Source organism: Hylobates moloch, unplaced genomic scaffold, assembly GCF_009828535.3.
Source record: "Hylobates moloch isolate HMO894 unplaced genomic scaffold, HMol_V3 SCAFFOLD_8, whole genome shotgun sequence".
NCBI classification, from domain to species: domain Eukaryota; kingdom Metazoa; phylum Chordata; class Mammalia; order Primates; family Hylobatidae; genus Hylobates; species Hylobates moloch.
This window is the reverse complement of record NW_026652283.1, coordinates 47570696-47586195: the sequence shown is the minus strand read 5'-3', so window position 1 is coordinate 47586195 and position 15500 is coordinate 47570696. Positions and strand designations below refer to the sequence as shown.

Genomic DNA, 15500 nt, shown 5'->3' with positions numbered 1-15500 from the left:
AGCTGACCATGTAGAAATGAACAAAATAGTCTTGGAGCTTACATTTTAGGAAGGTATTTTATATGGGTCTTTTATGCCAGTTTTTAGTTTTAAGGAAGCATATAATAACTAAGGCAGTCTGTGGCTTTAAAAAAAAAAAAAAGGATGTAGGTTTTATTTTGGAGGACCAGCCATTTTTAATATTTTATTTTCTATGAAAAGGGAAAATGCTCTTTAAAGAAAGAAGAGAAAGCATTGTTTCAGGCCTCTACCTTCAGGCTGGCAAATCCCTAAACCATTCAGGAGCTATTGTTTCCCAAAAGAAAGGCCAAATATCACACTATACTTCACCTAGCATGTTCTTTTATCTTCTATTTCATTTTGAGTTTTGGGGTGATTTAAGACAAGAAAATACTGTTTACTACTTACGAAAAAGATTAAAAATCTTAGTCCTCATAACAGCGTTCAAAAGGTGGTAAAACCTCCCCCTTGCAGTTGACTAAGGTAGAAAAAATAGATTTAAGCATTTAGAAGTATAACTTACACTCTCACCTTGGGCGTTAATGGAGTAGATTTATAAATCTTAATTGACTAATCTAAAAGCTCCTTAATTGAGCTGGTCAGTACTTAGCATTTATCATCTATGACCAGCTGTGTTAAGTGCTTTACAGCCATTCTCTCACTTAATATTAACAATCCTGTGAAGTATATTTTATCGCTGTATTACAGATGAGGAAACTGAGCTCTAAGAATTTGAGTAATTTGCTCAAGATCATAGTAAGTCACAGAGTTGAGATTCAAAGCCAACTCCTTCTGCTCACATTCTGTTATGATTTTTAGTTGGCAAACTTAAAAGTTGCATTGCCAGTAGTGAAATAGCCCCAGTTAAAATGGGAGCTTTATTGTGAAAGATATATATTTACATAAATAAAAGAACAATGTCAGAATTAACTTTTATTAATCCATCTTCTTTCCTACTCTTTGATGATTTTTTCATCTTAGGACCATGAGGGCACTTTATGCTAGTTATGATTGTTCTTATTTTGTCTTTTTAGTGGAATCTAATCAGAAAAGCTCATTCCAAGAAATCCCTAAACTTAATGAAGAACTACTCAGCAAGCAAAAACAACTTGAGAAGATCGAATCTGGAGAGATGGGTTTGAGCAAAGTCTGGATAAACATCACAGAAATGAATAAGCAGGTAGTAAAAGTTTGATTTTTGCTGTGTAAGCTATGAATATTTGTTTGGTTGTTTAGTATGAATAGGGTATAGAGAATTGTAGGTATAGGGAATTCATTTCAGATTGTTTTACTTTTTGAAATGGGGTTTTGCATACTGTAATCCTAGCATGTTAAAGTCAGGTAAAATAGTTATGCATTTACCAAATATTTAAAATGTTAATCCTTTCTGCAAAAGAAAATAATTCTACTAAATATAGCAGTTGAGAGAAAGTTGGAAGTTTCTTGAGTCACCCTTTCCTACATAGTAGACTAGGTGTCAAATAAAAAAGGAGTGTCATCTAACCCCCAAGAAAAGTGGATAACCCATTTTTATTAGCTAATGAGAGCTTATTTCATTTGAGTTTACAAAATCTGGAAATCATGAATAGTAGTCCTTCTAAGAATAGCTTAGGAGTGGGTGATGCAGTTGGTTAAATACCTTGGCCAGTCAAATAAGCCTAGATAGAGCATAAACTTTTCCAGTCCCTAAATTGACCAGAGTTGAGTAGACATTGATTCCAGAAGTGGGACTCTGCCAGAGAATAAAGGCTTATTCTAAGGATGTTGATCAAGCATCTTGTATGTATAAGGATACCATATTTGTCACAGGGTAACTATAGCCCCATCCCTGCTTTTTCCAGTTTAGTTAGGAAATGTGTATGTGTAGAAAAGAAAAGTCAAGTACCAGATGAATGACACACATGCAAAGTGCTTAAAAATAGATGTTATTTTTCTTGGGGCTAAGAAGGTATTGTCTTCTTCAGAGTAGAATCACACAGTTCAGAATGAGCCAGTAGTGACGAGGAGTGCTGTGCTAGAAGAAAGTGCTTGCAAATGTATCTGAAGCCACACCTTTCAGCAATGGTCCAGGAGTGGGGCAGTTCAGCACTTAAGACCAGTGATAAGTAGTGTGGGGCAGTGGCTTCCAAACTTTTGCCTGGAACCTGCAGTAAAAAATGTTTTACATCATTACCCAGTAAACGCATACATACCTATTTGTAACTGACATAAACGTTTCTGAAACAGTAGCTCACCCTTAATATGTATGGTGCCTTATGACACTTTCCATTCAGTTCTATTTAATCTTTCAAAATTATTCATGAAATAATTCATGAGTTACAGCCCTCTAGTATTTACTCTGTCCTTTACCTTTGGACTCTAAGTAATTAGAGAAAAGCAGATATTCACCCCTTTTTTGCAAAAAGGATAGGAGAAATTGGCCTTGCCTACATTCACACAGCAAATTACATCAGGTGAAAGTAGACCACATTGAAGCACTGAAAGATAATCAGCATCTCTCCCGGGGCAAACTGGGGCTTCCATATAGGTAACCAGTCATGCAGTTTACCATTCTGAGAGGAGGATGATACTGTTCAGCATGAAAAGGCAAAGTCAGCTGTCTGTTTTTCATCTTGTTCTTGTAAACTGATGTTATAGGAAGAGTCAAAAGGGGATATTGGTACATGGTGGGAGAAAACACATAGATTTTCAAATCTTTGGTACATATGTTGGTTTCTGAGTTCTCTTTAACCAGGAAGCTAGACACAAAATAATCATTTTATTCTTAGCCTGCCATTATTTTTAATGCAAGAAGCACCTGAGAGGCAGATACAGTAAATCTCAATGTCATTGATAGGTTTTTGGAAACTGTGAACTTAAGTAAATGGCATATAATGAAACCAGTTTTATCATAGGCTAATTAATATAAATAAGACTTAAGGCCAGGTGTGGTGGCTCACACCTGTAATCCCAACACTTGGGGAGGCCAAGGTTGGAGAATCACTTGATCCCAGGAGTTCCAGATCAGCCTGGGCAACAAAGCAAGACCCTGTCTCTAGAAAAAAATAAAATAATTAGCCGGGCATGGTGGCGTACACCTTTAGTCCCAGCAACTGAGGAGTCTGCAGCGGGAGGATTGCTTGAGCCTTGGAGTTTGAAGCTGCAGTGAGCTATGATCGTGTCACTGCACTCTAGCCTGGGCACCAGAGCAAGACCCTGTCTCAAAAAAAAAAAAAAAAAAAAAGTTAAATTCCTAGGGCACATTTCTGGCCACAAAAAAAAAAAAAAAAATCACTGCACTTCTAGATAAAGACTGAAACACGTCTAATATTCAACATTGAAATAAATGTGAGCGATACATACATTTACAAAAGAGCAATAAAAGCAAGTAAAATAATTACTTACCCATTTATTTCAGTGCAGGGTTGGGTCATGAGTGGCCAGAGCCTATCCTGGCGGCTTAGGGTACAAAGCAGGAACCAGCCCTGGACAGGACGCCATCCCCATCGCAGGGCTTACTCACACACGCTTACCCTCAGACTGGGACTGTTTATACATGCCAACTAACCTAACATGCACAGCTTTGTGATGTGGGAGTACCTGGAGAAAACCCATGCCAATATGAAGAGAACATGCAAACAGACAGCGGCCCCAGCCAGGAGTCAGATTTTTTTCTCATCAACGTTATAACCAAATGACGTTGAACAAAATATTATTCAAGGACCTGCTATAAATAGGAAAGTTTGCTTCAGTCCTAGGGCTTCATGTATGAAACTGGAAGAGATTGCACTGAAACCCTTTCCATTTCAGCATCAATATGCCTTCAAAGATGCTGGGACTGACTTATGAAGCCAGGCTGATAATAGAGGACTTCTCCATGAGCACAGGCCCAGAGCGTTGGTGATGGGAAAGCAGAGACTTGTGTTGTTTCCTAAGGGAGCTCAGCACTCTCTGTCTGAGTGGTTTTCTAAAATTAATGTTACACATCTCTGATGGTCTGTTGAAGTCAGAGGCATCTGTCCTAAACCAAAGTAGGTAGAAAAATAAAAGTAATATTTAACTATGTTTCCATAGCTAAGCAACTGTCACTTAAGATGCTTTTAGTGGCAGTTGTTTTAGAAGCAATTCAAACTGGCTCAGACAAGAAGTGTTATTATATCACTTAATGAGAACTGTTCTTATCACAATGTAAGTTGAAGTTAATACAATCTGAAAAAAAGCCATTAGTTTGAAAAAAAAAAAAAGTTAAAATCAAATCTTCCCTTGAAAAAGCTTTAAATTAGTAGTTGAAATCTACTTTTCTGTTTTATTCATGAAACCTCTGGTTTTATACTCATTCCCTCTTGACTGTTATAGGGAGTCTCCTCCTACTTCCTTGAAGACATTATTCAACAAACATTTACGTAGCTGCTTTTATGGAGCTAGGCTTTGGATTCTGTCTCAATCCATTCGGGCTGCTATAACAAAATATCTTAGACTATGTAACTTGAAAACAGCAGGGGCGGGGAAGTCCAAGATAAGGCACCAGCGGATTTGGTGTCTGGTGAAGGCTCATTATTTCATACATGGCACTTTCTTGCTGTGTCCTCACATGGCAGAACATAGTGGGCAAACAAGCTCCCTCTGACCTTTTTTTTCTTTTTTTTGAGACACAATCTCACTCTGTCACCCAGGCTGGGGTGCAGTGACGCAATCACAGCTCAGTGCAGCCTCAACCTCCCGGGCTCAAGTGATCCTCCCACCTCAGTCTCCAGAGTAGCTGGGACTGCAGGCACGCACTACCATGTCTGGCGAATTTTTTTTCTTTCTTTTACTCTTTTTTTTTTTTTTTATTTTTTTTGTAAAGACAGGGTCTCATTATTTCCCAGGCTAGTTGTAAACTCCTGAGATCAAGTGATCCTCCCACCTTAGCCTCCCAAAGTACTGGGATTACACATGTGAGCCACTGCCCCCAGTTCCCTCAAGGATCTTATAATCAGATGGAGGAAATAGAAAAGTAAACAGTTGTAAAGCAGCCTGATAAGCAAAAAGAAATAGGTCCAAATGAGTATTGTGAGGGCATTTTTAAGTATGTATCTCACCTAGACTGGGGCCAGGTGAGACTTCTAAGAGATCTTGAACTGAGTCCTGAAGGGCAAATAGGAGTTGGCCAGCTGAATTCTACAGAAAGAATAATATTTTAGGTAGAACATTAGTGCAGTTGATCTTCATAATTTATGAATTCTGAACTTGCTAAATTTATTTGTAATCTCAAAATCTATACTTGTGACACTTTTGCAGTCATTCACCAACACATGCATAGCAGCAAGGAATTTGAGTCACCCAACATGCATATTTACAGCTGAGTTTGAACAAGGTGACATGCTGCCTTCTTGGTTCAGCTCTTATACTGTAAACAGTGTCTTTTTCACAATATATTTAATGCCATGTTTTTTATATTTTTGTGCTGTTTTTGGTGATTTCCATGTTCAAAAATGTCCCTCAGCCATAGTGCTAACGTGTTATCTATTGTTCCAAAGTGCAAGGAGACTGATGTTCCCTATGGAAAAAATACATGTGTTAGATAGGCTTCTTTCGGGCATGAGTTATGGTTCTGCTGGCTGTGGGTTCAATGCTAATGAGTCAACAATATGCGTTAAATAAGCTGTCTTTAAACAGAAATACACATACAAGAAGGTTATGTATTGTATTGATCAGTTTAAAAAAATTGAGCAGGCTGGGCGCGGTGGCTCATGCCTGTAATCCCAGCACTTTGGGAGGCCAAGGTGGGTGGATCACGAGGTCAGGAGTTCGAGACCAGCCTGGCCAACATGGTGAAACCCCGTCTCTACTAAAAATACAAAAATTAGCCAGGCGTGGTGGCGAGCATCTGTAATCCCAGCTACCTTGGAGGCTAAAGCAGGAGAATCACTTGAACCCGGGAGGTGGAGGTTGCAGTGAGCTGAGATCGTGCCATTGCACTCCAGCCTGGGCGACAAGAGCAAGACTCTGTCTCAAAAAAAAAAAAAAAAAGTATGAGCGGAGGACTCACAGGAACCTAACCTGTGTTTCCCCAAGGAACGATGGTTCAAATTCACTAATTGAATGTTTGTTGCAAGTTTTCTAGAACATAACTACCACTAATAATGAGAATTGACTATATGTGCAAAAGTATAGATGAATGAAAACATGGTGTGTTCGGGGAATTTTAGTCACTCATTATAGCTACAGTATGGTTTGGTTAAAAAGGCCAGAGATAAGTAAGTCAGCAAGAGCCATATCAAGAAGGACCTTGAGTGCCCTTCTCCTATAGTACTCTGTGTAGCTCTCTTTTAGCACTCAGTCCAGATACCTTATGTGATGCTTATTTGCATATACTTCTAATTGCACTAGAAAGGTGTACACTGTATTCTAAGCCTTAAGCATGATATAAAGAAAACGATGGCAACAATGATGATGATGACGATGATGGTATTGACGATAACTGCCATTCATTAAATGCTTTCTTTGTGCCAGCCATTATTAGGTGCACTGCACATGTGATCTCCTTTCATGGCTTCTACAGTCCTATGAAGTAGGAGATGTTCTCTCCATTTTACAGATAAGAACACCGAGGTTCAAAGAAGTTAAGTAGCTTGTCCACAGTCACTCAGCTGTGTAGCAATACTAAAAGTAAAATATTCAAGTCCTGGAAGCCTCTCTTCTTTCCAGCTTCCCATGCTGCGTTACTTGGTAGCCCCTGTAGCATTCAGTAGGTGCTCAGTAAATAAAGTTGAAAGGATATGATGCTGAGTCCCTGCTAGGACTAATAATCACTCATCATTGATGATTGTCTTTTAGTAACTTTTTCTTTACTATTTAAAGGACACTTAACTTCAACCCCAAAGCAAAAAAGCAGCATTTCCAACTTTATAGTATAAAATGATGTATTAAGCAAATGGTCTACAGTAGCTATTTTTAATTTTTCTAATGAAAAGTCATGTAATATGCATAAAAGTCATGACTCATCTTTTGGCTGGAATATGGATTTTTCTTAATGGGTTCTATTTAATTCAACGTTTTAGACTCTTTGAATTCCAAAGTGTGACTTTTCTAATACCTGAATCTGATCTGATATTCTAGAATGCATCTGTTAGAGGCCAGAGCAATTCCAGAGAAAGTAATGGGAGGGTGCCTCGTCTCCATTTTAGTTACATATATAAGCTTTGCTATAGTTTTCCACAGATTTTGGCATTATTTTACTGAAGAGAGGAATGCTAGAAGACGGAATCCAGCTTTGTAATTTATGGGTAAATAGCCAAGTCCTAGGGAACAGTGGGTGATCCAGGTTTTATAAGTGAGTAAGAAGACCTAAGTGATGTTTGGTACCTGGAAAGTTAATGGTCAGCTCTCCAGCGCATGCTTTTACAGTGAGGCAGCTGATACACTAGACATAGAGTGTTTGCAGCATGGAGAAAAGTGCAGCAGCACCTCACTCGATCCTGCTGGCATTGGCTTTCAGCTGCTCTTAACTTTGGGTGAAATGACAGCTGCCAACCAGTCACACTGGCTTTTTGTGAGACCACTACCATTCCCGAGATACTTCTGATTAGCCATGCACTCTGCCATAGCCTCAGGAGGCTGGAACTTTCAGTATCTGGAAGAAGAATTTTTACCCGAAGAACAGCTTCTTCCTTTAGGATCTGGCCGGTTGTCAGTGGAGGAAGGAGTTTGTCCCCTCAGGTGGCTGAAAGGTAACCACATAATTGATAGGGCGTTAGGAATAACTATAGTCTTGCCCTTCAAACTGATCTTGAACCAACTGTGTACATACTTTGGGGCACTAAGGAAAACATACCTGGGGCAGGACCCCTTCCTAGCATTTTATGATTGGGCATGTTACAGTGGTCTCGGAAAGCCCCATGAGGGCGTGGAAGAAAGGGTCAGCCAAGAAAAGCCATCAAACCCTTTCCAAAGTTATGTGGCGTCTTTTTCCTGTGTGTGTATTTCTTTCTCATCTTTTGTCTTTTTAAAAATTTCATAAGTAATTTGTGAATGGGTTCTGATATAAGATTTAAACTATAAAACACATATAGAAATCCTATGAAAATTTTCCTTCAATTCCCATCTCTGTGCTACCATCTCACATGCACAGGCACACGCACACACACACACACACACACACTCTCTCTCTCTCTCTCTCTCTCTCTTTCTCATGGTCCCATAGGTGTCCAGTCAGTAATGTGGGCTGCATCCTTCTGGTTCTCTTTCTATTTACAAAATCATAATATTTTTAATATGAATTAACCTGTGGGTTACCATGCATGTGTGTTTGTAAATAAATAAGGTCATTCAATATATGTTCTACAACTTGTTTTTCCACTGAATATACCCACATTCTTAGTGATATACATTTAAATTGTTTCTAGTATTTTGCTGTTACAAATAAGGAAAAATTATTTTTAAAAAATATATCATGTACATGAGCTATTTTGTAAGATTTCTAGAAATGAAATTGCTAAAATAAAGAATATAAACATTTCAAATTTTGATGGATATTCCTAGATAAACTTCTTACAAGTCTTCTCTAATTTATACTCCCAAAAGCAGTGCATGAAAATGCCTGTTTCTGTATGTCCTTTTCAAACCTGGATATCATTCATATCTTTTTAAAGGCATGAGTGTAAACCTCCTTAATGTAATTGCTTCTCTTAGGAAGTTTATGGTTTGCTGAGAGTATCTCTGTGGACTGAGGTTTCTCACCCATCTTGTTTTTAAACGGACAGAGTTACAATGTTGATGATTAGTCTGGTTATTCTGGAGTCCTTATGGAGAATTGCATATTTTAGTGCTTATTAATTTCACATTAAAGAACTGTCACTTATTTGATATTTCATCTGTACCAGGTACTATGCTAAGAGCTTTGATTATAGATCTCATTTAATTCTCATAGCCTGTATTGATCATCTGTTCCTTGGTTACAAATTACCCTAAAACTTAGTAGCCTAAAACAACAGTCATTTAGTATCTTATAGTTTCTATATGTCAGGAATTTGGGAGCAGCTTAGCAGACTGGTTCTGGCCAAGATCTCTAAGGTTGCAATTAAGATGTCATCCAGGTCTTTATAATCTGGAGGTCTGACTGGGGCTGGAGGTTCCTCACTCACATGGCTTTCGGTAGGAGGCCTCAGTTCCTCCCAACATGGACTTGTCATTCTGGGGCTACTCGAGTGTCCTCACAGCATGGCAGCTCCCTTCCCCAGAGTGACTAATCCAAGGAGAGCAAAGAAGAAGGCATAGGACCTTTTGTGACCTAATCTCTAAAGTTGCCAGTTGTCACTTCCACTTTATTCTGTTCTCTAGAAGCAAGTTACTTAAGTCAGGCTACACTCTAGGGAAAGGGAAGTAGGTTTCACCTCTTGAAGGGAAGAAGACTATCAAAGAATTTATAGACATATTTTGGAACCATCACACATCCTTATAAGATAGTTGTTAAATAGTTGTTGTTGTTATTATTATTATACCCAGTTACTGATGAAAAGAATAAGTTCACTACTTATCTAGCCTCATCTCCTACCCCCTGGCCTCTGTCTTGTACTCTTAGACTAGCCTTCTCAATGTCCATCCCAGACACAGTGTTCATTCTCAGCCATTCATTCAACAAATGCCAGTCTTTGTATCACGCGTATTGTGGAAAGTAAAACAGACATTGTCCTTGATCACATGAAGCTTATAGTCTTGTGGAAGAGAGAAACCTCAATCAAATAACCACCTAAACAAATCATTGTCACTTTGAGAAGTGCTATGAAAAGAAAGTACTCCTGAGCCTATTCATATTGTGTTCCCTGTCCCCCGATGCCACCCTCACCCTTCTAACCTAGAAAGAATGCCTGCTTGGTTTTTATGTATAAAATTCTAACTTCTCTGTTAGAAGTTAGAATTAGTACCAATTTGAGTCCTACTTCAGCGAAGCCTGTTTCTTTCAGCTTGCATTGATACCCTTTTCTCAGAACTTTATTCAGTATGACGTTTAATGCTTAATTGTTTCTTTAATGTACTCTTGCCTTGTCTCTCAGTTATATTGAAAGCTCCTTGAGGTGAGAGACCTAAGAGTTTCCCTTAATTCTTCTATCTTCCCCACTGTTAACACCCAGTCCCAGCAAATCGTATCGTCTCTACTTCTGCTACTACCTCTACTACCACTCAAGTCTAAACCACCGTTATCGCTTGCCGAGACTACACAGATCGCCTTCTTACTGGTCTCTCCATTTCTACTGACAGCCATAGTAGTCTTCCTACAAGGTGTCTCCATTCATGTAATTATCCTGCTTACACACCCCTGCCTATCACACCTCAAGTAAAACCCATGTGCTTGTTCTGGTTTACAGAGTCCTGCCTGTTCTGGCACTTTACTACACAACTGGCCACACTACCTACTTTGTCTCTCTGTCTCTCTCACATACACACACACATTATGAGATCCTGCCACCTAAACTTCTATTCTCTGAATATGCCAAGCTCTTTCCTGTACTGGGGCTTTTGGTCTAGCAGTTCCCTCTTCCCTGAAATAGGCTTCATCCAATCTTCATATGATTAATTCTTTCTTATTATTTAGATCTCAGTTTAAATTTTATCTCCTTACAGAGGCCTCCGCAGACCGATCGGTCTAAAAGTTGCTACCCAGTCAGTCCTATCAAATTACCTTATTTTAATTTTTTTCTAGTGCTTCCCACTATCTGATATTTCTCTATATAAAAGTGTCTGTCTCCTTGCACTAAAATGTAAACACCACAGGATCCCTGACATCTGTGTTGTTCACCACTGGTGAATAATAGGGTCCAATAGTATTTGTTTTATTAGTGAGTGGCTGAAAATTCGTCTTAAGCCTTGAACTTTTTCCTCCTAAAAGAAAAGAGGGAAAAGAGAACTTGAGTTCCCAAGTTCCCAGGCTCCTTACCAGACTCCCTGTCTCAGACCAAGCTACTACTGCTTACTCAGAGAGCTTTGTTTAAATTAAATTCTTTGCATAGCCGGACATGGTGGCTCATGCCTGTTATCCCAGCACTTTGGGAGACCAAGGCAGGCAGATCACCTGAGGCCAGGAGTTCGAGACCAGCCTGGCCAACATGGCGAAACCCCTATCTCTACTAAAAATGCGAAAATTTGCCAGGTGTAGGGGCATGCACCTGTAATCCCGGCTACTCAAGAGGCTAAGGCACGAGAATCACTTGAACCCGGGAGACAGAGGCTGCAGTGAGCCGAGATCACTCCACTGTACTCCAGCCTGGGCGACAGAGCAAGACTGTCTCAAAAAAAAAAAGAAAAGAAAAAATTCTTAGCATAGTAGTTATTACAATCTGGTTTCTTTTCTTTGTTTTTCTGTCACCTTTTACTAGGATGTATGCTCCATGAGAGCAGAGCTTCATGGTCTTGTTTGCCTCTCTGCTGTCTCCACAATGATTGCAGCAGTGTCTGGCACAGAGATGCCAAATACTTGCTAAAGGAATGAGTAGGGAATCAGGTTCTGTTTTGTCTTACATCCCCCAGTGCCTACCACTGTGCTTGGCCCATAACAAGTGCCCAGAAACTGGTGGGTACCTTATGAGGCCACTCTGAATATAATTGCTATTGGTAGATCTGTGTTCTCATCCTAGAATTTAGAATAGGAAAGCAGTTTAGAACTAAGAATCTTTCAAGTGTTTTGAGCCAAACTGCAAAGCTTTTAGAATATTGTCTCTGCGGCCTGAAACTGACTATTACACAGGTTCCCCCAGTTCCCATTCAAGAGCAAAGTCTAGATATTTAGAATTCTATGCCTAAATAGCAGAAGGGAAGCCCCATTTTATTTTGATTAAATTCCTATTTTAATACATACATTGCATCAGTCAGTGAGTCAGTGAGTATTTATTGAGCCCCTTCAGGATACAAAGTAGTGCTCTGGTTGAGCTATTGAGTTTGAAATATTAGTCACATTATTAAACCAAAACCAAATCCCCAAGTAGTTGAAAGTGCTGTTCAAATTGTCAGAGTGCAGTTCCTATAGACTGTATTTTGTGAGATGGGCTTTTACTTTATAATATATGTTCTCACTTGGGCAAAAACAAAAGTTTGGTAAATTACTGAGGTGTTACATTTTACCAAAATGAAATTTTGAAGTGAGCCTTCATCATTAGCTTTCTTCCTGTCCAATTGTTGAAGGAGTGTGTGACAATTACAGCATCTTTTGAGTAATTTAAGATTTTGGGGGGGCCGGGCGTGGTGGCTCACGCTTGTAATCCCAGCACTTTGGGAGGCCTAGGCGGGCGGATCACGAGGTCAGGAGATTGAGACCACGGTGAAACCCTGTCTCTACTAAAAAAAAATACAAAAAATTAGCCGGGCGTGGTGGCGGGCGCCTGTAGTCCCAGCTACTAAGAGAGGCTGAGGCAGGAGAATGGCGTGAACCCGGGAGGCGGAGCTTGCAGTGAGCCGAGATCGTGCCACTGCACTCCAGCCTGGGCGACAGAGCGAGACTCCGTCTCAAAAAAAAAGATTTTGGGATCTTGTGCTGCCAGGACAGGGTGAAGAATAACACTTGCCTTTACTCGTTGGCACTAGTGTTCAAATTGGGCAGGGAAAGAAGGGGTATTATTGTTGCCTCCCAGATCCCAACTCTATCCAAAGTACTATTTCCTTTACTTCTGTGAGCTGACAGGGTTGCAGAAGCACATAAAATCCTAGACTATCTTGACATCACCAACTATAGAGTTTGTGAAGGTAACGTGTCCTCTACAAATTCTCATTTGTTTTCATTGTTTGTTACTCTTTTTTGTTCAGATTTCTCTGTTGACTTCTGCAGTGAACCACCTCAAAGCCAATGTTAAGTCAGCTGCAGACTTGATTAGCCTGCCTACCACTGTAGAGGGACTTCAGAAGGTAGGTGCCATGTGTGGGTACAGAGACTTCAGAAGGTAGGTGCCATGTGTGGGTACTATTTGCCATAATTCTAGCTTCTTATAAGTTTTCATTGAAAGCCTAGCATTTGAAATCAGCTGCTCCAAGAGGGCAGTAATGGAGTGTATCATTGTGTCCTAAAGAATTCAGAACAATTTTGTTTTGGTCTGGTTAGTTAGGCCTTTAATTTGCAACAGGTTACATCAGCTGTGATTTATATGGGTTTATACCTTTATTATTTGGCTCTCTGAGTCCCAGAATTGCTCTGCTGGCACTCTCGTGTTAGCATATATGGGTTTGCTTTTCAGCTTGCTTTTTCAGTTCACCACTCACAATGTCTTCATTAAAGCAGACCAATTGTACATGATAGTTGCCCTAAATCTCTGTTATTTTCCATAATTAAGAAAGTTTAAAAAAAAAAGATGACCCGGGGAAATGCAAAAATTAAAAATTCAGGAAACAAGTGTTGGCAAGGATATGTGGAACAAAGGAAATTTTCAAACACTCCTGCTCCTGCTAAGAGTATAAATTGGTAAAAATCACTTTGGAGGCTGGGCATGGTAGCTCATGACTGTAATCCCAACATTTTCGGAGGCTGAGCCAGGAGGATCACTTGAACCCAGGAATTACAGACCAGCCTGGGCAACATAGGGAGACCTCATCTTTACAAAAAATTTTAAAGTTAGCTGGCACACACCTGTAGTCCCAGCTACATGGGAGGCTGAGGTAGGAAGATCACTTGAGCCTGGGAGGTTGAGGCTACAGTGATCTGTGACCAACCAGATGAATAGTACTCATCTGGTTGGTCACAGATGGAGAGATTGAGAGATGGATGGGAAGAGTGGATGGGGTAGGAAGAAGAAGGTGCCTAATTCGAACATAAAGAACATCATCCCCTGACACAGGAAATGGAAGAAGGGATTCCCCAAACAGTGGATATCAAATCTAGGATCTTTGAATTATAAAAATATGTGCTAAGTTTGATCAGATTATGTGCCAGGGTCTATGAGCATGTGAATTCTTTCCACAAAGGAGCAAGAAATTTCTAAGCCGTAAGCGAAGACAAAATTTGCTATTTTATAGCCACACCATCTGTGTGTGCTCAGTCTCCATAATTTGCTACTTGTCCAATGTGGCCATCTACTTACAACTTTGGGGGGGTAAAAAAAAAAAAAAGGGTAGGGACAACTCTGATGAGGCCAGATTCTTGCCATTGTTCCTAGGGCCAAGTCAGGAAATGATAGGCTTCTGTAGCCATTAGTACAGAAGCAGCTCTCACAGTCTTGCATTAGAAAAGGAAACTGGTTTATTCTTTTTTTTATTTTTTTTTAATTATACTTTAAGTTCTAGGGTACATGTGCACAACATGCAAGTTTGTTACATATGTATACATGTGCCATGTTGGTGTGCTACACCCATTAACTCATCATTTACATTAGATATATCTCCTAATGCTTTCCCTCCCCCTCCTCCAACCCCACAACAGGCCCCGGGATGTGATGTTCCCCTTCCTGTGTCCAAGTGTTCTCATTGTTCAATTCCCACCTATGAGTGAGAACATGTGGTGTTTGGTTTTTTGTCCTTGCAGCAGTTTGCTGAGAATGATGGTTTCCAGCTTCATCTATGTCCCTACAAAGGACATGAACTCATCCTTTTTTATGGCTGCATAGTATTCCATAGTGTATATGTGCCATGTTTTCTTTTTTTTTTTTGAGACGGAGTCTCGCTCTGTCGCCCAGGCTGGAGTGCAGTGGCGCAATCTCGGCTCACTGCAAGCTCCGCCTCCCGGGTTCACGCTATTCTCCTGCCTCAGCCTCTCCAAGTAGCTGGGACTACAGGCGCCCGCCACCACGCCCGGCTAATTTTTTTTTTGTATTTTTAGTAGAGACAGGGTTTCACTGTGGTCTCGATCTCCTGACCTCGTGATCCGCCCGCCTCCGCCTCCCAAAGTGCTGGGATTACAAGCGTGAGCCACCGCGCCCGGCTATGTGCCATGTTTTCTTAATCCAGTCTATCATTGATGGACGTTTGGGTTGGTTCCAAGTCTTTGCTATTGTGAATAGTGCTGCAATAAATATACGTGTGCATGTGTCTTTATAGCAACATGATTTTACGTGTGCATGTGTCTTTATAGCAACATGATTTATAATCCTTTGGGTATATACCCAGTAATGGGATGGCTGGGTCAAATGGTATTTCTAGTTCTAGATCCCTGAGGAATCGCCACACTGTCTTCCACAATGGTTGAACTAGTTTACAGTCCCACCAACAGTGTAAAAGTGTTCCTACTTCTCCACATCCTCTCCAGCACCTGTTGTTTCCTGACTTTTCAATGATTGCCATTCTAACTGGTGTGAGATGGTATCTCATTGTGGTTTTGATCTGCATTTCTCTGATGGCCAGTGATGATGAGCATTTTTTCATGTGTCTGTTGGCTGCATAAATGTCTTCTTTTGAAAAGTGTCTGTTCATATCCTTCGCCCACTTTTTGATGGGGTTATTTGTTTTTTTCTTATAAATTTGTTTGAGTTCTTTGTAGATTCTGGATATTAGCCCTTTGTCAGATAAGTAGATTGCAAAAATTTTCTCCCATTCTGTAGGTTGCCTGTTCACTCTGATGGTAGTTTCTT

At 40.1% G+C, this 15500-nt stretch overlaps 1 protein-coding gene across 2 annotated transcripts in view; it reads left to right on the top strand.

Annotated features, from left to right (window-relative positions):
* EFCAB14 (EF-hand calcium binding domain 14) overlaps nt 1-15500 on the top strand; it is a 44536-nt gene that overhangs the window by 9808 nt on the left and 19228 nt on the right. For both annotated transcript variants that reach the window (XM_032160751.2, XM_032160750.2), the window contains exons 3-4: nt 1035-1180; nt 12754-12852. In XM_032160751.2, coding sequence (XP_032016642.1) covers nt 1035-1180; nt 12754-12852 — 245 coding nt within the window. The remainder of the gene's footprint in view (nt 1-1034; nt 1181-12753; nt 12853-15500) is intronic.